This window comes from Sander lucioperca, chromosome 5 (assembly GCF_008315115.2).
Source record: "Sander lucioperca isolate FBNREF2018 chromosome 5, SLUC_FBN_1.2, whole genome shotgun sequence".
Taxonomy (NCBI): Eukaryota; Metazoa; Chordata; class Actinopteri; order Perciformes; family Percidae; genus Sander; species Sander lucioperca.
Genome location: NC_050177.1, coordinates 268,418 through 292,191, shown reverse-complemented (window position 1 = coordinate 292,191; position 23,774 = coordinate 268,418). Strand labels below are relative to the sequence as shown.

The following is a 23,774-nucleotide window of genomic DNA, read 5'->3' as shown; positions in this document are numbered from 1 at the left end:
AAAATGTTAATTAGGCCCCCTATCTAAAATATTCTCGGTGTACTAAGGTAAGTAATTTGTAATTTATTTTATCAACATTTAAAGAGTAAAGATATGTTAGGATAACATGTAGCGCCTGACATCTGCAGACTGTATAAATGATATCTTGTGGATGTAGAGCCTGACATCTGTACTATTTATAACAGGAAGATGACCACATCTGTAAGATGTATAGCAGATGTTAGAACGACGTATATAAGCCTACATCTCTACGATGTATTGCATACGTTAGAACGACGTATGTAAGCCTACATCTCCACGATGTATTGCATACGTTAGAACGACGTATATAAGCCTACATCTCTACGACGTATGGCATACGTTAGAACGATGTATATATGTATACGTCGCGGAGAGAGCGGCTATATGTCGCTGAAACGTAGCGCAGCGACGTCGTGCCAGTGAGCAAACTACCAAAATACTACATATCCCCGATGTATTTTGATTACATCGCCAATACGTCGCCGCGACGTATGTGTGCTTACTGGGCTATAGTAAAACCATTCATAATGAAACTAATTGCATCTTTGCCTCAGTGGCAAAGTTGGCAGCCTTGATGTGTGAATTTGATTTTTCTTGGCTTTTGGAAAAATAACTCCAAGGCTCGGTTATAGGGGAATTCAGAAAGAGGTGGCCCATTGATGCTGAGTAGCATACATGCTGTAGATGGTCCCCCTGCGGCCTGTTCCTTAACACTAGGACGGCCAGGACGGTCATTTTGACCGTTTGTGGGTAATAACTTTGTTGAATAAAAAAATACAATCCTGCTGGTACCTGACTTTTCCTAAAAGAGTTTGTATTTAAAATAGTTTTTTATATAGCCTACAGATGCATCTTGGTTGCTTAGTAATAATCATCATCTCTGTCAGAGAAACGTAACTAGCGGTCTCGAGTAACAAGTGTGGGCATCACCGATGGGCCGAAGACAAAGCCAGAGTCGGTAACGTAGGCTACGGCGTGGATGGACTCAGTTCTGAATCCGAAGAAAAGCACCGGGCGCTCACTCTGTGAAAGGCGCGGTACACGTAGATGGCCGGTAGCTGTCTACGTGTTCATATAACTTTATACATCCTCAAACTGGCTGGAATCATTACACACATCCTCTCCAAGGAGTGCACCAGCTGGAAAATGTCCCGGAGGAAGTTCAGGCAGCAACTGGCAAAGTAGCTGAGAGCGGAGTTTATGGAGGAAAAAAGGGCCGCGGCGCACGGTCCGAGCAGCGCTGACACCACAGCAGACACCAAAACGGAGGCAGTGACAGGTTAGGTTAGGTTATAAATGTTCAAATAACATACTTTTAACTTTTGTTTGGCTGTGAATTATGTTGAATAAATGAATATTTTTCGGGATATGAATGTATGAAATAATCACGGTTCACTATGCCATGATATGAATTATTGAAACACAAACACTATTAGGCTAGGCCTACTACTCAAAAGTATAATTAAAAAAAGTATATATTAAATATATATAAAATCGTTAAAATGTACATGTCGGTGTTATTATGTTGTTCTAAAGATATCCTAAGACAATACATTAATATCGCAATTGGGTATTTATCATGAGAGATTATAGAGTTTAGAATCTGGCGGTCAAAATGACCGCTCATGGCAGTTCTAGTAGTTCTGGGATTCCGGCACTTCCAGTATCTTAATACAGTGTAACTACTTCAGCATGTAAATAATGCACCTAAAATACAAACGTGAGCAAGGGCGTTGAGCAGCAGCAGGTGAAGGTGAAGCCACGAAAATCACCAGTTAACTTAATTTAAATTTGCAAGAACTATAGACTAATACAGGCTTAAATGAACTGACAACATAAGTTATACGACTTACAGTTCTCAAGGATGCACACATGCCATCTCAACCGGGTCCTCCGGACAGCCTGTCTCTTTTTTCTTTCTCCCTTTTCTCCGAGTGGCACGCGTGCTAACGGGAGGTGATGGCTTGGTAGTATCAAAATGGCACCATAGGAGGTTTGCGGTCCGAGGAGAAGCTTACCCCCTTGAGGACACCCCCATCTGTCGCTTTCACGTCACCTTTTGGTATCGGCTCAGCTCGCTTGGAACCTCAACTGAGGAGGTACTAAAAAAAGTACCTGTTAGCAGGTACCAGGTACTTTTTTTTGTAATGGAAAACCAAAAAAGGCGAGTAGAGTCGAGGCGAGTCGAGCAGGTACCACGTAATGGAAAAGCGCCATAACTGTCACTAACCCCCAACCATCTTGTCGGTGATTGGCTGGAGTGGTTTGTTGTATTTTGATGCACAGCCTGTGCCTCTAGTGTTTGTTTGACGTTTACGACCCCTGTGTTGTCTCCCGAGACCGGGCTGTCTCACGGTGTGTTCAGGGGCCAGGCAGCTAGCGGATCAAGGAGAGATGCTACGATTTGAGACAAAAATGAAATCGCGCTGAAACCATGCAGGAACTCATAGTGCACCTTTAACTCCAGCGGTGTAGTCTAGTTTTTGGTAGAGAGTATACTTAGATTTTTCCCTCCCAGCTCATACTCGCCCATCCCAGAACGACGCGTCCCAGAGCGACACCTCATGCGTATTCTGTAACGCTACCGCATATAGCATCAGCCTCATCTGGTTCATTTCCCAAAGTTTCTGTAACGTTTAAGGTCTGCTGCAGTGTCGCTTGAAGCAGCAGTAGCTTCAGGGGCAGGCTTACCAAAACACTGATAGAGTGTAGTTTGAGCTCGCTTTCGTTTATATATAGTCTATAGTGATCCACAGTGATGGGAGTAACGCGTTACAAAAGTAACGCAATTACAGTAATGTATTCCTTTTTGCTGTAACACAGTAATATAACGCATTATTAATAAAATGTTGGTAATATTATGCCCGTTACAATCTCAGTAACGCGAGTTACAACGCATTTAACCCGACATTTAGTGCCGTATGTTTTTTTTAAGAATTCACCAACACCACGAAACATTTCGGCACAGAAAAAAAAGTCTGCGAGTATTATTTCCTGTTGCTGTATGTTGAAATGACTGCAGAGACAGATACATTTGCGAGATGGATATTATTTTCAGGAGTTATTAGGCTGCGCTGAAGCGAGCTGTCCCGTCACTGTTCCCGTGGTCAGAGCCAGAACCAGAGACGGTAGTCTATAGGGACATCTGTGTCCTGTCAGTGTCGACAGCAATGTGATCGAGCAACTGACAGATAACAACATGTCAGGAACTAATGTTTAGTCTTGCTACACGTAATATATCATTACATTTTATCAGCGGTGGAAAGTAACTATACTGTAGGCTACTTCGATTCAATTGTAAGGTGCTTTTAATCGAGTATTTTAATTTAATCCTACTTATTAGGCTACTTCTAGTCCACCACAATTGAGAGTCAAGTACTATTGTACGTTTTACTTAACTATTTATATTATAGCTTTAATTACTTTGCAGCTTCAGATTAATAATACAAAATAATATGAATAATCTCTGATGTATTAAAGTGGATAAAGAGGAGACTTTGTTGATCTGGTGGTGAAATTCACAAGCTACCTGCCAAGTCTTACTTCTGCTTTTATTTTGGTGAAAGTAACTCAAAAGTAACGCAAAAGTAGTGTAAAGCATTACAATTCAGAGACAGTAATATTGTAATATAACTATTCTCAAATGACAGTAACTAGTAATCAATAATGTATTACATTTTGGAAGTAACTTGCCCAACACACTTTATGAAGTATAAAAGTTCTGTCACAAAACAATCATAGTTACACATCCTCAGGCTTTGTAAGTGGGAATACGGAAATCCTGTAGACTTCACCACTGGGTGTGTATCCTTAACAGTGTTGGGCAAGTAATGTGTTGGTGAATTCTACGACGCTGAAGTTGAATTCTTAAAAAAACAAACAAAAAAAAAAAAGCACCACTAAATGTTGCGTTAAAATGCGTTGTAACTCGCGTTACTGAGACTGTAACGAGTATAATATTACCGAAATTTAATTAGTAATGCGTTATATTACTGCGTTACAGCAAAAAGGAATACATTACTGTAATTGCGTTACTTTTGTAACGCGTTACTCCCAACACTGATCCTTAATGCTGATGTTTAACACACACGTTTGAATAAAAAGCCATCAGTTGAAAGCGGAACGAAAAGAGTTCTTACTTCCACCATCGGAACTTAATACATGTGACACCCAGCGGAAGTAAACAACAGCAGCACCCGGCTGCTAAATTACGAATCCCACTATGGCCACGCCAAGACCCGCCCTAAAGCAGCTCGATTGGTTGGGGTTAGGCATTTGACCTCGAGTGGTTAAGGTTAGGGTTAGGGGATTGGTCAGGGGATAGGACCTGTACATGTAAGCATGGACGCCTGGCCAATAGTAGTGTGTGAATGCTATTGAAGGGCGGGTCTTGGCGTGGCCATAGTGGGATTCGTAATATCGCCACCCGGCAGCACCCAGCACCGTTGTCTACATCCACGCCCAGCACCCGTAGCGTTTCTGTCACTATTCACACTCCTATGGTAGCGTTATAGCTGCATGCTGCTGTTGAGTGAGCTGGAAGACGGTATTGTCGTCGTAGAGCAGATCATTCCTCAGCTGTAACTAAGCAACAGTGACTTCAGTTGAGTGTTTGAGAGAGTTTGTCACCGAGCGACTAACTACTTCTGCTGAAGAAATATTGTTGTAGTGTTGTTGAAAAAACTATCGTCAAGTACGAGGAAGAGATCGCTCGGCAGCACAGATAAAGTTTCACAGGATAGGTGAGTTTACACGGTATTATTTTAACTAGTGCAGTGTCCGTTTGGTTCCCAGTGTGATTTTATATTGGACATTGGATATTCGACACATTCGAAAAATCTATTATGCGGCTTGCCATTTTGACCTATTCATGTCAAAATACTTCTGATGAACTCAGCTAACCCCCCTACACATAACACAAAGCTTCTTTTTTTCAAAATAAACATCCTTTGATTTTTTAAATATTTTTTAATGTAAAGAATTGCTATAAATCTATTATGCGGCCTGACCTTTTGACCGATTCATGTCAAACCACTTTTGGTGAACTCGGCTAACACATTGCACAAAGCTTCTTTTCTCAAAAAAACATCCTTTGATTTTTTTAAATATTTTTTTTATTATTTTATTTTATCTTTGTAGACCCAATTTGACTCATGCAGAAGATGGTTCCAAGATCTCTGCACTCCAGCAACCGAAATGGTACATGTTCCAGAAGAATTGTTTCAATGTACACTGTGTGAAAAACAAATAACTAGAACTGCAAGCAGTTATGACCGGGTCGTGAGTAGCCCCCGACGTCCCGGTGAGCGTGCGAAAGTGGGACCCAAAGCGTAACGGTGAGGAGGCAAACGTCATTAAATATCGACATGTGTGAGCCGCAAGGTCTGTGGTACGTTGCCGTTGCAAATATCCCATTAACATTGATTGAGTAGAAGGGCCGAAACTGCTCTACGTTGGCTACAGCGCTCCTTAATGGCCGATCTTCTTAAAATGTGTGTGGGACACCCAGAGGGTCATGGCAAACTAGGATCTAAAGTTCCGTGTTGGTAGCATTTATTTTGGTTGAGATATGTCAAAGTTGGTGTTTTCATAGTTACCTACGCAAATTTGTTTGTGCGTAATTTGCGCAATTTTTGTCTAATAAAAATTCTATAAAATTAAAGGATGGGTTTTTTGAGAAAAGAAGCTTTGTGCAATGTGTAGGGGAGTTAGCTGAGTTCACCAAAAGTGGTTTGACATGAATAGGTCAAAATGGCAAGCCGCATAATAGATTTTTCGAATATCCAATGTCCAATATAAAACATGGTCTATTTCATTTAGATTATCTAGGAGTAGTTGCTATAATGAGTTAGCATCGCCACAGATAGCCCCAGGAAGAACTGGAGAAGAATGGTGCTTTAACTACCACACACACATAATGCTAGCCACTCTGGGTTAAATGAGTTCAGATCTGTGACCTGACTGTGGTTTCTTGAAGTTTGAAGTTTATTTCAGACTGGCTTTCAGCAACAACAATAGAGCCAACCAACAACAACGCACAAATTATATTAGCAGTCTGAAACAGGTGTAGGCTGAAGCTCTTGCTTATATTGCCTGCCTTTTATAAACAACTCATGTTTCAGAATAAATAATAATAATTGTTTTACTTCAGTCCATTGTAAACAAACAAGAATAAACAAAATACAAAACATTAGTATGGCCTATACAACATAGTAGCAAAATCCAAAATTACAACAAACACAGCTTACTCACTTACTCATCTTTTTTGCCAATACTTTCTACTCAAGTATTTTCATATTGTTTTAGTACATTATTTTTTAACTTACTGAGTGTCCCAACATGTTTTTAATTCCATACATAGTTCCATAGATTTACTCCTTTCTTTACAATTCGTATGGCTCTCTTTTGACACATAAAGATTGGATAGGTGTTTGTTTTTGTAATGGAAAATCACATATTTGTCTTTTAACATATCTTACTATTGACTTGTTTTTTTAGTTTTAAGCTGTGTGAACTTTGTACCCCTATTTGATGTATGGACCTAACTTCATAGCCTAACTTTATGTTCTTCTGTTTATCTAAGTGCAGAGACTGGCTTTTCTCTACCTCCCATTTCGGTCCCAGATTTGGTGGTCAGTGGTCAGATGGATAGTGTAGGAATATTGGCAGTTAAAGTTACATATATGCTCGTTGCAAAAGAGCTGTGTGCCAATGTCATTGAGGAAGTGGTTAAAAGTACTCCGGGTGAACTCTTATTGACAGATAAGGTTAAGCCTTAAGGTTAAGCCTTATATGGCGTAAAAGTGCATTGTGTACCAGACAGTTAAAGTTACGATAACAGGAGAGGAAGTTGCACCACACAGAGGCCCCAACCCTGTTAATTTTACCCCCTCCCTCTTTCTGTCAGCTTGTTAAAGGGTTAATAAGCAAGTGATTCTCCAAGACTCTTTGTTCATTCTCTCAGACTCTCATGATGAACTGAACCTTCTTTGCGCAAAGAATAACTACTTAAAAGACTTGATTGAATGAAGCCTTATTTCAGATCTCAGCTAGGTATTAGAATTTCTACCACAGTTTTATATGTATTTCCCATAATTCCACACAGTAAGTAATGTATGGGAGCAGTACAGCGTGTATAATGATTTTTGATTTAAACAATCTTTTACTTTATATAATATTGCAATTGATTTAGAAATCTTGTTCTTAATATAAGTTACATGGAGCTTACAGTTTGATTTATTGTCTATAATCACTCCAAGAAATGTAATAAGTCGACAACTTCATTAATCATTACTTTACTTACTGAATTTGATAAACAATTACCAAATATAATACATTTTGTTTTACTTATATTTAGTGTTAATTTATTAGAATAACCCCTTTTTTTTTTAGCAATACCAATTCATTTTCCACTGTCTCCAAAAGTTGTTTAAAATTCTCACCAGAACAAAATACATTTGTATCATCTGCAAATAAAATCAGTTTTAGTACTTTTGGAAACCTCACAAATATAATTAATGTATTAATAAAGTAATGGACTCAACACTGATCCTTGGGGAACCCCATATGTAACCTGCAGATATTGTGATTTCATTGATCTATTAGGACATATTGATGCCTTTTCTCCAAATAACTACTTAACCAAGAGTGAGCTACCCCTCTAATTCCATATATTTTCAGTTTCTCTAATAGGATGTCATGGTCAACAGTATCAAATGCTTTTTTAAGATCTAAAAATACCCCGACTGTGTATTCTATCACTGACACACTGACCGTTAACAGCCATGAGGCTGGCTAATTGGATAAAGCCGGTTACAGCCTTCATTGATTGGCCAAGGCCTTAATTGGTACATAATGTTACTAACTTTTTTAATGTTTCTGAAATTTTTCATCTGATGATCATAAATGACCTGTAACAGCAAACTTGACTAACAGTGAAAAGAAAGCTATTTTTATATAGTTATTAGGGGTGGGGGGGGGGAATCGATACAGCATAGTATCGCAATATTTTCCATGGCAATACTGTATTGATACACAGACGCCAAGTATCGATCTTTTATTATATATGTGTTGGTCAGTTTGTCTGCTTGACAATCCCATTTTGCAGCGATTGAAGTGAGATGAACAAACAGAGAAATGTATCTTTTGAGATAAAACAGATGTTGACAAAGTTTCCTTTTGGGGACATAATTTGAAATTGGGAAAAATTTGAAGTTGGAAAAAGGTGATATATGGCAATTTATCGCAGAATATTGCAATATGTTTAAAATCGCAATAATATCGTATCGTGACATAACTATCGTGATGATATCGTATCGTGAGGCCTCTGGTGATTCCCACCCTTAATAGTTATTATCAATGCCTTTGCACATGTCCGATTTTCCGGCAGGTAGACCGGCTCTACAGTAACACATTCTAATGTCAATGTGTGATGTGGTTGTACGGCAGTAACCTACATTAAATTAGGCCCCCCTTCTATTTAGCGCCGTTTTTTAATTTATTTTCAGTCCTTGTTTGTGTTGGCCTATTATTTTCTTTCCCCTTGTCCCCCTGTACCTGTGTTAAGTGTCCTTGGGTTTCATGAAATGTGCTATATTAATGTAAGTTATTATTACGTTGGTTGCTAGGAGAGGAGAGTTTTAAGTTTATTCTTAAATGTTGTGATGGTAGGTGCCTGGATAGCTCAGCTGGTAGAGCGGGCGCCCATATACAGGGAGGTGTACTCCTCAACACAGCGGGCCCGGGTTCGACTCCGACCTGCAGCCCTTTGCTGCGTGTCATTCCCGCTTCTCTCTCTCCCCTTTCATGTCTTCTGCTGTCCTGTCAAAATAAAGGCTGAAAATGCCCAAAAAATAATCTTTAAAAAAAAAAAAAAATGTGGTGATGGTGTCTGCCTCCCGGACCCAGACTGGGAGCTGGATCCACAGAGGAGCCTGATAGCTAAAGGCTCTGGCTCCCATCCTACTTTTAGAGACTTCAGGAACCACAAGTAACTCTGCATTCTGGGAGTGCAGTGCTCTAGTGCTACATTTTTATGTATGAAGAGCGCTATATAAATAAAGTTTGATTGATTGATTGATTGAAATATCTATCCAGTTATAGGTCTTAGGGCCACACTAATCGTTGACCATCAAAACATCGGGGTAGACAGCACCCATTTCTGGGGCATTTTTAGGCCTTTATTTGACAGGACAGCTGAAGACATGAAAGAGGAGAGAGAGGGAATGACATGCAGCAAAGGGCCGCAGGTCGGAGTCTAACCCAGGGCCGCTGCGTCGAGGAGTAAACCTCTATATATGGGCGCCCGCTCTACCAACTGAGCTATCCGGGTGTCCCAGATTAAAATGTTTAACTTTACATGATATAATATAAGCCTCTGTCCTGATTGTCAGGTCCTAAAGCATTCCCTGCTTTATCATCTATTCTTTGATAAATGGGACCATCATTTACTAAATTAACATCATGCTGCTGTATTGAAGAGGACCTAGAACTAGCGATTGAGCCCGTAAACTCTTTGTGTTTACTGAGGTAATAAATCAAATGAGAAGTGGGGTCATTTTCTCATAGACTTCTATAAAACAGTTTGTTTGGGGCCAGTGGAGTCGCCCTCTGCTGAAAATTAGAGAGGCTGAGCTTTAAGTCGCTAAAGCATTGCTTCACCTTTCAGGCCCAAAAGTTTTGTCCTGTTTTTTACAGGAACTTTAGAAAAAGAGAGCAAGTCTTCTGGTCTTCTCTACAGTAACAGTCGTATCATATTCCTTGTGTTCTTTGTCCCTCCAGAGCTCCCACAGCAACATGTCTGTAAGGAGGAGGAGGTTCTCTCTGACCAGCAGCTCTGTATTCAGGAGAGGAACTCCAGTCTGGACCAAGAGGACCCAGAGCCTCCACAGATTAAAGAGGAACAGGAGGATCTGTGCACCAGTCAGGAGGGAGAGCAGCTTGTACTGAAGCAGGAGACTGATACCTTTATGTTGACTCCTACTTATGAGGAAAGTGACCACAGTGAAGGTCAGACTCTGAACTTCAATCCTGATGATGACACTCTAAGTGCAGCTGAGAAAGAGTCTGTAGCCAACATGCCAGTTATAACCTCTGTGGAATCAGAAGCAAACAGTGACCACCAGCTCCTCTCTCACAACTCTCATGAAGCTGAGAGCCAAGATCAGAAAGGAGGCGAGCATGAAGACTCAGGATCAACTAGAAATGCAGAGCCAGAACCAAAGAAGAGACAACGCAAGAGCAGAAGTCACAGCAACAATTTGAACAACACTACCTTGGCAGAGATCCACTGTAATACTCAAACAGGTAAAAAAGTCTTTCATATGTGACACATGTGGGAAAGGCTTAAAGTAAAATTTAGCATTTCAGAAACACCTGAGAGTCCACACAGGTGAGAAGCCTTATTCTTGCAAAACGTGGAAAAGGTTTTGGAAAAAAAATGGCTTGTTGGTCCACATGAAATCCCACACATGTCATAAGCCATATATTTGCAGGATCTGTGAGAAAACATTATTTGATGTTTCAATATTAAAAAGGCATATGACAATCCATACAAGTGAGAAGCCATATTCTTGCAAAATGTGGAAAACTTTTCAGAAAAAGTAGTGTCTTGTTGGTCCACACTAATCGTTGACCATCAAAACATCGGGGGAGACATCACCTATTGTGTGTTTTCATGTTTGGTTCAGGAGATAGGATGCATAATACACAATCTGATTACAGCGGAAAGTTAAATGGTCACCATGAGGTGTTTTTGCCATGGCTCCATTTCTAAAAATGTTCAGGGCTCCAAACTGTACATGTGTACCAATTCAATGCTTCTATGAAAAAGTGAACATATCACCTGGACTATTCAGTTTATCCCTGTACTGTGTTGGACAGGTCCGTTTAAACAAATCCGATTAAAATGTTTAACTTTACATGATATAATATAAGCCTCTGTCCTGATTGTCAGGTCCTAAAGCATCCCCTGCTTTATCATCTATTCTTTGTTAAATGGGACCATCATTTACTAAATTAACATCATGCTGCTGTATTGAAGAGGACCTAGAACTAGCGATTGAGCCCGTAAACTCTTTGTGTTTACTGAGGTAATAAATCAAATGAGAAGTGGGGTCATTTTCTCATAGACTTCTATAAAACAGAGTTCGTTTGGGGCCAGTGGAGTCGCCCTCTGCTGAAAATTAGAGAGGCTGAGCTTTAAGTCGCTTCAGCATTGCTTCACCTTTCAGGCCCAAAAGTTTTGTCCTGTTTTTTACAGGAACTTTAGAAAAAGAGAGCAAGTCTTCTGGTCTTCTCTACAGTAACAGTCGTATCATATTCCTTGTGTTCTTTGTCCCTCCAGAGCTCCCACAGCAACATGTCTGTAAGGAGGAGGAGGTTTTCTCTGACCAGCAGCTCTGTATTCAGGAGAGGAACTCCAGTCTGGACCAAGAGGACCCAGAGCCTCCACAGATTAAAGAGGAACAGGAGGATCTGTGCACCAGTCAGGAGGGAGAGCAGCTTGTACTGAAGCAGGAGACTGATACCTTTATGTTGACTCCTACTTATGAGGAAAGTGACCACAGTGAAGGTCAGACTCTGAACACACACACACACACACACACACACACACACACACACGGTAAGCCGTAGTTTAACTAAGTAGTAGTTTATTCTACTTCTTGCTTGCCAACATAATAAAACAATTCAAATATTTTATCGTATTTATATTCGTATTGCATGCTTATTAAATGTATACTCTGTTTGCGTTCATCTCCCTCAAAAAGTAGTCCCCTTTAGAACTACGGTGAATAACGTTAGCTCAGCTGTAGCTAATTAGTTTCTATAGCAACCACAGTCCGGGTCAGTTGTTACTGTCAGTCTATCCTTCTGGCAGAGATGGGGACTCGAGTCTGAGACTCGGACTCAAGTCGCACTAACAGCTGACTTCAGACTTGACTCGGACTCGACCCAAAAGACTTCAGACTTGACTTGGACTCGAGCTTCGAGACTCGTCAACAACCTGTTTTAATGCAATTATTGTATTTTAAATCAAAATGTATTAATGTATTTCTATTTTCTTTTATTGCCGCATATACGTTGGGGAAACGTATGACGAGCCTCATGTCCCCTGCCCTTTGCCATAATGTGCAACGTAATGCATGCGCTATGCCTTATGTGCGCGCGCTCAGAGTTGTGCCTTTTGTCATTAGTTTTGCTTTCAATAACTTCGTAAACAGTGACAGTAAGCGAACCGATAAATGCAAGGTGTGTGGCACCGGATCAACAACGTCGAACTTCATTAGGCATCTCAAAACACATCCAAATAGGTCATTCACTCACACAGTAATGTGAAAGAGACGTTACATTTAGCATATATCGTCACAGGTAACAAGCTAACCATCGCAAAGTGTTGTGCTAATGCGGAGAACAGCCACATTGTATCTTTATAGTTAGTAGTCGCTGAGGCTCAGACATCCATGGCGCACAGGAGGCGGGACGCACGGATCCATCTCCCCAGGAACAAACGCTGTGTCGGGGGGGCTAACTCAGGTGATGCGTAATTGATCCCGTGGATGATTTGTAGACTATTAAGTGAACAAGGTGTACCCGGTCCACCAAACACTGGGCCGTCTTGACTGTCTTAATTCTGCACATATTTCTGTTACTGTAGCCCTGTTTACTATTTCATTATTTCATCCATGTGTGGCGCAGCGGATCCGTGCGCACTGTCACCTGCCGTGGAGACGCTGGCCTCACTAACCTCTCCTCCTCTGAGTCGGATCTCTCTCGCGCTGGACTCAGTTTCACTGAGCGTACTAACACTTAGAAAATAAATGGCATTACATCAGTGAGTTCAAACTGCTTATTGTGCGTAATTTGGACTGACACTGAGATGGATGTTGTTCTGTAACTGGTGTGGCGCTGCCACTATTCTCTTGATTTCCACTTCGACATTAGACATTTTTTTGAGTGAAAGAGACATTACATTTAGCACACATCATCACAGGTAACAAGCTAACCATCGCAAAGTGTTGTGCTAATGCTGGGAACAGGCAGACTGTATCTTTATAGTTGTATCCATATGATGTGACCGACTTAGGTTAATATTTCACCAGGTCAGAGGGCTAGAGGGATGTGTTAAGTAGACCCCATAAAGTTATCCTGCAACTGATGTTGATACTGTACTGTCTGGATGGCAGCTACTGGACATGTTTTGAATTCATAAGATTTAACAATACAGTGTTAGGGACAGATCAGATGGCCAGAGACTTGAGACTTGACTTGGACTCGTGGCAAAAGACTTGAGACTTAACTTGAACTAGCCCCTCAAAGACTTGAGACTCGACTTGGACTCGAGCTCCAAGACTTGAGACTCGACTTGGACTTCCAAAACATGACTTGTGAACATCTCTGCCTTCTGGTGGCTCTTCCACTCGGTGAAAACCATGATAGCATTGCCTTTTTCGTGTTTGATTCAAGGGCTCCGTCTTCAATTGTACGCAGCTCCTCATCTGTCAGTTCTCGGAAACGGGGACCCTGGGCCTTGTCTTTATCTTTTGTCATTCCGTCGTCCTCGTTGCTCTTTAACCAGTCCTCAAATGTCTTCCCTACTCCAAATATATTAAAATTGACAATGAATTTGTCCATTTTCAAAACACTGCAATGTTTAGAACCATGGCGAATAACGTTAGCTCAACTGTAGCTAACGTTAATTAGTTTCTATAGCAACCACACAAGGCTGTATCTGATCACTAACGTTAGTTTAATAACGTAGTTGCTACATTGTATTTCGCTTGTGAAACTATGTATCGACTGACCCTCCTGTAGATTTCCGACACATTTTAGAAACTTTTTTAAACAAGGTTTATTTTTACAATGGACCTCATGTTTGAAATTTCTGTGATAGAAAAAAAATCTCTATCTATTCTATCTAAATCTACTATTTGATGACGCTGTGCTCAGTCAGCGGGCAACCTGCCGGGTTAATGCCCTCCTCCCAGCCAATCAGAATCAAGCATTCTTAAACGAAGTAGAATAAACTAAATTAACATCATGCTGCTGTATTGAAGAGGACCTAGAACTAGGGATTGAGCCTGTAAACTCTTTGTGTTTACTGAGGTATTCAATTCAATTCAATTTTATTTATAGTATCAAATCATAACGAGTTATCCCAAGACACTTTACAGATAGAGTATGTCTAGACCACACTCTATAATTTACAAAGACCCAACACTTCCAATAATTTCCCCAAAGACTTCTATAAAACAGACTTCTTTTTGGAGCCAGTGGAGTCGCCCTTTGCTGAAAATTAGAGAGGCTGAGCTTTAAGTCGCTTCAGCATTGGCTTCACTTTTTAGGGCCAGAAGTTTTGTCCTGTTTTTACAGTCTATGCAAGAAAGAGAGAAGGTCTTCTGTTCTTTTCTCCAATAACAGTAGTATCCTATTTCTTTTGTTGTCTGTCCCTCCAGCGCTCCCACAGCAACATGTCTGTAAGGAGGAGGAGGTTCTCTCTGACCAGCAGCTCTGTATTCAGGAGAGGAACTCCAGTCTGGACCAAGAGGACCCAGAGCCTCCACAGATTAAAGAGGAACAGGAGGATCTGTGCACCAGTCAGGAGGGAGAGCAGCTTGTACTGAAGCAGGAGACTGATACCTTTATGTTGACTCCTAGTTATGAGGAAAGTGACCACAGTGAAGGTCAGACTCTGAACTTCAATCCTGATGACGCTCTAAGTGCAGCTGAGAAAGAGTCTGTAGCCAACATGCCAGTTATAACCTCTGTGGAATCAGAAGCAAACAGTGACCACCAGCTCCTCTCTCACAACTCTCATGAAGCTGAGAGCCAAGATCAGAAAGGAGGCGAGCATGAAGACTCAGGATCAACTAGAAATGCAGAGCCAGAACCAAAGAAGAGACAACGCAAGAGCAGAAGTCACAGTAACAACGTAGACAACACTAACATGTCAGGGATTCACCCTTATACTCAAACAGGTAAAAAGTCTTTCATATGTGACACATGTGGGAAAGACTTTAAGTGTAATTCAGCATTGCAGAGACACCTGATAGTCCACACAGGTGAAAAGCCTTATTCTTGCAAAACATGTGGAAAAGATTTCCGACATAAACATCACCTGAAAAATCACATGAGAACTCACACAGGTGAGAAGTCATATCCTTGCAAGACCTGCGGAAAAAGTCTCCGTGATGCTTCAGCATTAAAAAGGCATATGAGAACTCACACAGGTGAGAAGCCCTATTCCTGCAAAACATGCGGAAAAGATTTCCTACGTAAGGATGTTTTCAACATCCATATGAGAACCCATACTGGTGAGAAGCCGACCATTTGCAAGATTTGCGGGAAAAGATTCTATGATGGTTCAACATTAATAAAGCATATGAGAATCCACACAGGTGAGAAGCCATATTCCTGCAAAACCTGTGGAAAAGATTTCAGACGTAAGGATGATTTCAACATCCATATGAGAACCCACACAGGTGACAAGCCGTACATTTGCAAGATATGTGAGAAAGGATTATTTGATGTTCCAACATTAAAAAGGCATATGAGAATCCATACAGGTGAGAAGCCGTATTCTTGTAAAACGTGTGGAAAAGATTTTAGACAAAGTAATGCCTTGTTGGTCCACATGAGAACACACACAGGTGAGAAGCCTTATTCTTGCAAAACATGTGGAAAAGACTTTGGACGTAAAGATAACTTGGAAATCCATATGAGAATCCACACAGGTGAGAAGCTGTATGTTTGCATTAACTGCAGGAAAAGACTCTGTGACGCTTCAGCTTTAGAAAACCACATGAGAACCCACACAGGTGAGAAGCCGTATGTTTGCAAAACATGTGGAAAAGAGTTTGGGCAAAATAGTAACTTGTCGGTCCACATGAGAAGAGCCCACACAGGTGAGAAGCCGTACGTTTGCAAGACCTGCAGGAAAAGATTCGTTGACTCTTCAGCATTAACAAAGCATATGAGAATTCACACAGGTGAGAAGCCATATTCTTGCAAAACATGTGGAAAAGATTTCAGAATTAAGCATGTTTTCAACATCCACATGAGAACCCACACAGGTGAGAAGCCGTATGTTTGCAAAACATGTGGAAAAGAGTTTGGGCAAAATAGTAACTTGTCGGTGCACATGAGAAGAGCCCACACAGGTGAGAAGCCGTACAGTTGCAAGACCTGCAGGAAAAGATTCTTTGTCTCTTCAGCTTTAAAAAAGCATGAGAACGCACACAGGTGAAAAGAGATTTTCTTGCAAATCATGGAAAAGGTTTTGGACAAAATAGTGTCTTGTCGGTCCATGTGAAAAGAGATGTTTTTAACATTTGTAATCTCCCAAATCAATGACAAATGTGAGTTTCACAGTGAGTGGACAGTAGTGGCTGTTAAAGTAATGATGTGAACTTGATGGTTGTTGGTTTTGCCAAATGTTCCTTTTAAGTATCATAGATTCACTTTTAGTTTAAAGTTTAACAAGGAGCTGAAATCCATGTACAGTGGGGCAATTAAGTATTGAACGCGACAACATTTTTCTCAGTAAAGCTATTTCTGATGGGGCTGATCGGCATGACATTTTCACTAGATGTCAGTAACATCCCAAGTAATCCAAACATACAAATATATCAAAATGAATAAGTCCATAAATTAAGTTGTGTGTAATAAAGTGAAATGACACAGGGAAAAAGTATTGAACACACTTGCTGACATTTATTTTATACTTAGTAGAAAAGCTTCAAGACGCCTCCTGTATGAAGAAACTAGTCACACACATTGCTCAGCTGTGATTTTTGCCCATTCTTCCACACAAACTGTCTTCAAATCTTGAAGGTTCCAGGGGCATCTTCTGTGAACTCTGATCTTCAGTTCTTTCTAGAGGTTTTCAATTGGATTCAAGTCGGGTGATTGACTAGGCCAGTCTAACAGCTTGCTTTTCTTTCTCTGAAACCAATTGAGAGTTTCCTTGGCTGTGTGTTTGGGATCATTGTCTTGCTTAAATGTCCACCCTCGTTTCATCTTCAGCATCCTGGTGGATGGCAGCAGATTCTTATCAAGAATGTACGGTACATTTCTCCATTCATCCTTCCTTCAATTATATGATTTCTGCCAGTGCCAGATGCTGAAAAACAGCCCCACACCGTGATGCTCCCACCTCCAAACTTCACTGTTGGTGTGTTGTTTTTAGGGTAATGTGCAGTGCCATTTCTCCTCCAAACATGGTGTATGCTATGACAGCCAAAGAGTTAGATTTTGGTCTCATCTGACCAGATTATATTCTCCCAGTATGTCATTGGCTTGTCCAGATGTTGTGCAGCAAACTTTAAGTGAGCTTCCACATGCCTTTTCTTGAGCAGTGGTGCCTTGCGTGGTGTGCGTGCATAGAGGTCATGGCGGTTGAGTGCATTACTAATTGTTTTCTTTCAAACAACTACCTGCTTCTTCCAGGTCTTTCTGAAGATCTCCGCGAGTGGTCCTTGGTTCTTCGACAACTAAGTATTCTATGGACTCCTCTGTCAGAAATCTTGTGAGGAGCCCCTGGTCGCGGCCGGTTAATGGTGAAATTATGTTTTTTCCACTTCCGGATAATGGCCCCAACAGTGCTCACTGGAACTTTAAGAAGTTTATATATTCGTCTGTAACCAATGCCATCCATATGTCTAAAATAAGCTTGCGACGGTCTTGGGACAGCTCCTTGTTTTTACCCATCATGAAATGCTTCTTGAGTGACACCTTGGTAATGAGAAACATTTTTATAGGCCATCAATTAGGACTAATCCAGCTGATATTAATTTACACTAATAGGGGGCAGGATTGCTTCCTAAATACTGACTGATTTCAGCTGGTTTATTGGCTTCCCATGCCTTTTTACACCCCTTTTTCTCCATGTGTTCAATATTTATTTCCAATATCATTCCACTTTATTACACATAACGTTTGTCATGGACATACATGTTTTGATTTCTTTGTATGTGTGGATTACATGGGTTGTTACTGACATCTGGTGAAAATTTCATTCCAATTGCCCCATCGGAAATATATTTACTGGGAAAAATGTTGACGCTTTCAATACTTATTTTCCCCGCTGTACCTTGAGTAGTTTTTGATCGTTCTTATTCTATATTAGTGGTGTGCGATAATGCAATATTTGGTATCGATCTGATACCAAGTAAATACAGGGCCAATGTCGTCGATACAGATACAATACAGATACTTTTAAATAATTAAGGAGGGTGAATTTTCATGACCTTTAGCCTAAGTGTTTTTGTGATTTTACATTTGGATTATTAATTGTCAAAACCCAAGACAGAATTTTCATATGCTTGTATACATTTGTTGTGTTAACACTGTGTCTTACAGCCTTTTTACAAATTATATAGCTTGCCATTGTTTCATTTTTGGCCTGAAAATATAGCCACACAGCGCTCCTCTTCCTCTCTGCCGTTCTTCTGCTCCGTCTCTGTCCTGTTTGTGTGTGTGTGGTGCTGGCCGCCGCCGGGCCTGGCTGCTTGCTTGTTTGTTTTCCTGGCGCCGCTGAGTCACGTGACGGTACAACATCAAATCACAAGAGGGGGGAGGAGAAGCAAAGTGGTCTTGCTCCGCACTGTGACAGGACTTGACCACTTTAAAGCAGCGGCACAGACACAGACACAGACAGCCAGGTCGCCTCTTTGATGAAACTGTAGAGGTGCATACTGGAGAGAAACTAAAACTAAACTTTCAATCTTATTACCCTGGTATTGATCAATATCAATACCAACGTTGGTATTGTTATTACCTATATTTGGATCGATCCGCCCACCACTAGTCTATATCCATGACGCTCCACTTCTGGGATTTCTCCGGTGCCACCGGATGTTGCTCTTTTCGGCCAGATGTCCGTCTCCTTCCTCTTTCTTTGTGTTGGCATTCTTTTTTTTTTTACGGTATATGAAGTCCTATTAAAAGGTAAAAGTGCCTTCTTCTGGCTCTTTTTGTACACTACCTTTTGTTTTCTGATGAGATTCTGGCCACATGTTTTGCATTTTTGTTTGATAAATGAAAATGATTGATTCAATTGTATCATCAAAATAAAAGTTATAGGTTATTTGTTAAAGAAAGATCATCATAATCTTGAGTGTCTCTTTGACCAGTGCGTACTTAAACATGTAAAGATAATCCTCTGTGATCCATCCCATGTTCTGTACTCTCAGTGTGAACTGTTACCATCAGGCCGACGATACACAGCTCTGCGGTTCAAATTGAATCGGTTTAAGAACTCCTTTGTTTCTGTATCGGTTGGAATTTTAAACCGGAGCCTAAGATAAGCAGAGGTTAGAGGCTGTACAAAACCACAAACTGATTAATGCCTCAGGGTGTGTATTTTTGTATTATTTGTATATTTTGCTGGTGTTGTGTGCCCATGTGTGATGATGGTTTAAGTCAAATTTGCCCATGGGGACAATAAAGTATCTATCAAAACGGTTTCCGGCTAATTCCAATTAATTTTAAAGAATAAAATGACAACCTTTCTAAGTTTTCAAACCCTACCTCATTTACACTTTGAGAACTCAGCAGAACATCCAGCTGAACTAAACGTCATTGTGACAAAATGGGAAAAGTAGCTTGATGTACACAGTGAGATGGTCTAAACACTGTATACTTGTATTTGAGTAGAGCTAATATACAGATTTATTCAATTTAATTACTGTGAATTACACTGGTATTTCTCCTGAAGACTTCTTCCACCTCTGCTTCTTTGTTTTTCATACAAATCACTATCTGCAAAGTAACAAGAAAGATGTCTGTCAGTTACAGTAGTTTATTAAGGAGTCCAATTGTCCTTGTGTTAGTAAGTTAGTAAATGAAATCAGAAATCACTCTGAAAACCATAAGAACTTGGTCCCAAGTTTTATCGGTTATTTATAACCTTTATTAAACAAGACAACTGATTATAGACTGATATAGACCGAGGTATAATAACAAGTATATAACACTGCAAAATACAACAAATATAAATGCATACAAGACAATTCAAATTCCTTTACATATAATTAAAAAAAAAATCACAATCATTTGATTTAAAACATCAGTATGGTAACAGAAGATAAAATGGTAAAAGTTAAAATGATTTGAAAAAAAGACCTTACGTGAAAGTAATGTTGAAAGGTTAATTACCAACAATATCACATAACAGAGCAGCCCCCTCCTGTGGGTCAGGGTGCAGCCTGATGCAGTGATTCCTATAATCACACAGATCCACAACAAAATAAAGAAAAGCAAAACAAACTAAATATATATACGATATAATAAAATAAAAAATATACAAAACAAACTCATACAGATGATTAGGGAACATCTGCACCCTGTCATGATCAAAGGTTGACTTCTAAAACTTATTTTTCTCAGTATTATTATTTTCTATTATAATAATAATCACTGGGTATTTATAACTTTTGGTATTTATGTCTTTTTCCCATCTTATATTTCACCTCTTGTTCTTTTATATTTAATATCATTATATCATTTATCAATTATCAGTTTTAAGTTTAATTTTTGGCCTTTATTTGATAGAACAGTTGAAGACAGGAAAGGAGGGCGGGGTGACATGCAGCAAAGGGCTGTGGGTTGGACTCAAACCAGGCCACTGCGGTAAGGACTGAACCGTAGTATATGGGGTGCATGCTCAACCAGGTGAGCTACCCGGGCGCCCCAATAATAATCCTAATAATAATATCACATACAGTTTTTTTGTTTGTTGTTTTTGTAATCTCTCTCTCCGTCTTTCTCTGTTTTTTGTGTTCATGTTCAAATCTTTTATTTGCGTGAATGTCTAACATCCATTGTTTTAACATCAAGTGTATAACACGCTGTATTAAAGCCAATGATGAAATGAACATATGCATATTAAGTCTCTCTCTGAGCTGAAAGCTGCTCTCCTCTCCGTGTCCTGTGGTTCACAGCGACTACAGCAGCACAGAGCATCAGCAGCAGGACACTGAGCACTGAGCATCTCACTTTGAAGAAGGTGGAGTAAATCCCAAAGGGCTCCATGTACACTAACACAGTTCTGCTGCTTGACACACACTTATTACCATCAATAACTGCACACCAGTACTCCCCTGTGTCTTCCAGTGAGACATTAGAGATAACCAGGCTCCCATTATTAATGTACCAGCTCACTCTGCTCATGCTCGGATTAGTCCTTACACTAAATATTCTTCCCTCTGTTCGGTTTGACTTGATGAACCAAAAGCTGAACATACCCTCTCTCCTATCTCTGCATCTGAGGGTGACATCTTCTCCCTCTGAGAAAAGCTCTACAGCAGGGGGACCAAATTTGGGGCACACCAACAGATAATACATTTTCACTCTCATAGAGGCTTCACAGTGGTACACACCTGAGTGATTTAATGTCAGAGATGAGAACACCAGCGGGTAATTTTGGTCCACTGAAGGAACAGTCTGGTTTTGTTGTCCTGGGTCAATGTGGGAGAGTCCTTTAAACCAACGTGGAGGCTGGTCATCAGTGGAATCAGTCACAGTGCACGGCAACACAGCCGTCTCTCCCACTGAGTGGTAGATCATCTCTAATCGTAGGCTCAACCCTACAGTGTGACTGCTAACACACTGCTGTTGGTTCATCACCAGACAGGTGTAGTTTGTAAGGTCTGTTGCTGTGAGGTTGAATAAACGAAGAGCTGATGTGTTTGTCACCACTTGGTATCTTCCTGTACCATCGTCCATCACTGATGTCGTATTGTCCCCAAAATCTCTGCTCCATGTTATTTGCTTATATCTAGAGTCCTGTTTGAGCCACTGGACATCCAGATTATCAGCCGCTCCCTTACATGGCACGTCCACTGTTTCTCCAAATCTAAAATGTTTAGAATAGTCTAGATTAGATCTCTCATCTACTGAACTACAAACAGTAATACTGATGTTTTTCTCATGTGTCACGTTGCCCTCAGTCCAACACTCCTCTTGGTACAGGCCGGAGTCTGAATGGATCAGGTTGATGATTAAGAAATGATTTGTCCAGCCGTAAAGTCGTCGTTTCAAGTCTTCAGGTACTGTTGAGTTCTTGGACCCGAGGTCAGAGGTGTTCCACAGGACGAGCTTCTCCTCACCAACAAGTCTGGAGATCAGGCAGGAGTTGGTGTTCTCGGGGAGGCTGAAGGTGTAATTGGTCCTTTCCTTGAGGATGATAAGTTCTTCTGCATGAATGTTGTTGATGAGAGCAAACAGCAGGAAGGAGAGCTCTGCGACTGCAGCCATTCTGCTCTGAGGTCTTCTTGTGAGTCAACAAACACTGACACCACTCACCTCATAAGCTCTACACCAACCCTCATCAGCAGCTTATAAATTGTAGTTTAACAAACATGACTTCTTTATCTCATCATCACAAGAAACTTTGAATCATAAGGCTTTATCAAGTCATCTATATCCGTTGGACGTGTCTAAAAGCTTCGCAATATGTGTCTAACCTTTTGACCTGAACATTTTCAACGTATTGTCTTAACTTACTGCACAGGGAGGGTTGATCTAATGGATAGTTAGGAGTTAAGGTTGAATAAGTCCAGAAACAAGTTGCATTCTGTTACACCATGGCCATTGAGAATGTTCCTATTCTGGTTTGCATCATTTACTCGTAACGTGTGATCTGGCACGTCTGAGCCGTGTTTGTTTGCTGTGCTTAATTAATGCATCAATAACTTAACACAAAGTACAGCTGAGGATGATGGGAAAGTAGGTGTTCGGTCATGAACCAAACTGCAAATTGACATTTTGAGCTGAAATGTCTGTGCATTTTATTCCCCTTTTTTATGTGTTTTTTGGCTCAGCCTACACTGAAGAGTTCATGGAGTTCTTCACTCTCACCACTAGATGTCTCTGTCTACTTATTCTTCTCCTCATTTAGGACTGTACCTTCATACTGAACATTATCACACACAGTGTTCTCTGCGGAAACAATGCATGAACAACAATGCAACAGTTAAATGTTAAATGCATTTGAAAACAAATGCATTTAACTGTGGTTAGCAAACTTAATGTGGTTATTGGTTTGGTGGAATGGAAATCCAAATTGAATCTGAACACTTTTGAATTTGAGGAGTGCAGTGGGACAGAGAGGCCGAGTTGACTGGTTGTATTGTGTTTTGAGAAGGAACGAGCAGATTGAGGAAGACTTTGCGGTGCTCAGAATTTGCAAAATGCAAATCAGACAGGTGAGTACAACAACTAACGCCTTCGTATTTTAGAAAAACAGTCCTGTTTTCAGCTTTGTGATGGTGCATTTTCCAGCTGATCCAAGAGGCTTTTTTTAAGACTTTATTTTAAGAAGTATGTGAGTGTGTTTTTGTGTGTGTGTGTGTGTGTGTGTGTGTGTTTCTCTGTGTGTGTGTGTGTATGTGTGTGTGTGTGTGTGTGTGAGTGTGTGTGTGCGTTTGTGTCTAATTACAACCTCCTCTTGTTCCTCATCACCCCCCACTGACTCTCTCTCTCTCGCCTTCTCTCTCTCTCGCCTTCTCTCTCTCTCTCTCTCTCTCTCTCTCTCTCTCTCTCCTTCTCTCTCTCTCTCTCTCAGGGATCAGTGGCTGTGAATGGGCAGCTTTCCATGTCACCGTTAATACCAACAAGAAAGAAGGAGGGAGGGAAGAGGAGGAGGGAGTCATTTACTCCTTATACCTCAGTACACCTTGAGATCAAAGAGAGAGGAGAGAAGTAGACAAGAAGTTGAAGTAAGGAGTGAAACAAAGATCTGCCGAGAGAGAAAG

General features: G+C 40.6%; 1 protein-coding gene across 13 annotated transcripts; it reads left to right on the top strand.

Moving 5' to 3' along the window:
- Window positions 1-4,609: 4,609 nt before the first annotated feature.
- Window positions 4,610-16,696, top strand: LOC116053196 (gastrula zinc finger protein XlCGF57.1-like). Of its 13 annotated transcripts, none has more exons than XM_036001022.1 (6): window positions 4,610-4,763; window positions 9,802-10,326; window positions 11,366-11,593; window positions 14,703-15,584; window positions 15,669-15,752; window positions 16,008-16,696. In XM_036001022.1, exons 2-6 carry the CDS (start codon window positions 9,990-9,992, stop codon window positions 16,262-16,264), a joined length of 1,788 nt encoding a protein of 595 aa, XP_035856915.1. In that variant the 5' UTR covers window positions 4,610-4,763; window positions 9,802-9,989; the 3' UTR covers window positions 16,265-16,696. The 13 variants fall into 13 exon arrangements, with proteins under 13 accessions (XP_035856915.1, XP_035856914.1, XP_035856911.1 ...); XM_036001027.1 differs by having other exon boundaries at window positions 4,614-4,763; window positions 14,703-15,248; window positions 16,008-16,645; XM_036001021.1 differs by having other exon boundaries at window positions 14,703-15,752.
- The last annotated feature ends 7,078 nt before the right edge of the window (window positions 16,697-23,774 follow it).

Coding starts and splice junctions, on each gene's coding strand:
- LOC116053196 (XM_031304182.2), top strand. CDS start 9,990: ATGTTGACTCCTACTTATGAGGAAAGTGACCACAGTGAAGGTCAGACT. Junction 10,327..11,365: donor CCACTGTAATACTCAAACAG/GTAAAAAAGTCT, acceptor TTGTCCCTCCAG/AGCTCCCACAGCAACATGTC. Junction 11,594..14,702: donor GGAAAGTGACCACAGTGAAG/GTCAGACTCTGA, acceptor ACCACAGTGAAG/GTCAGACTCTGAACTTCAAT.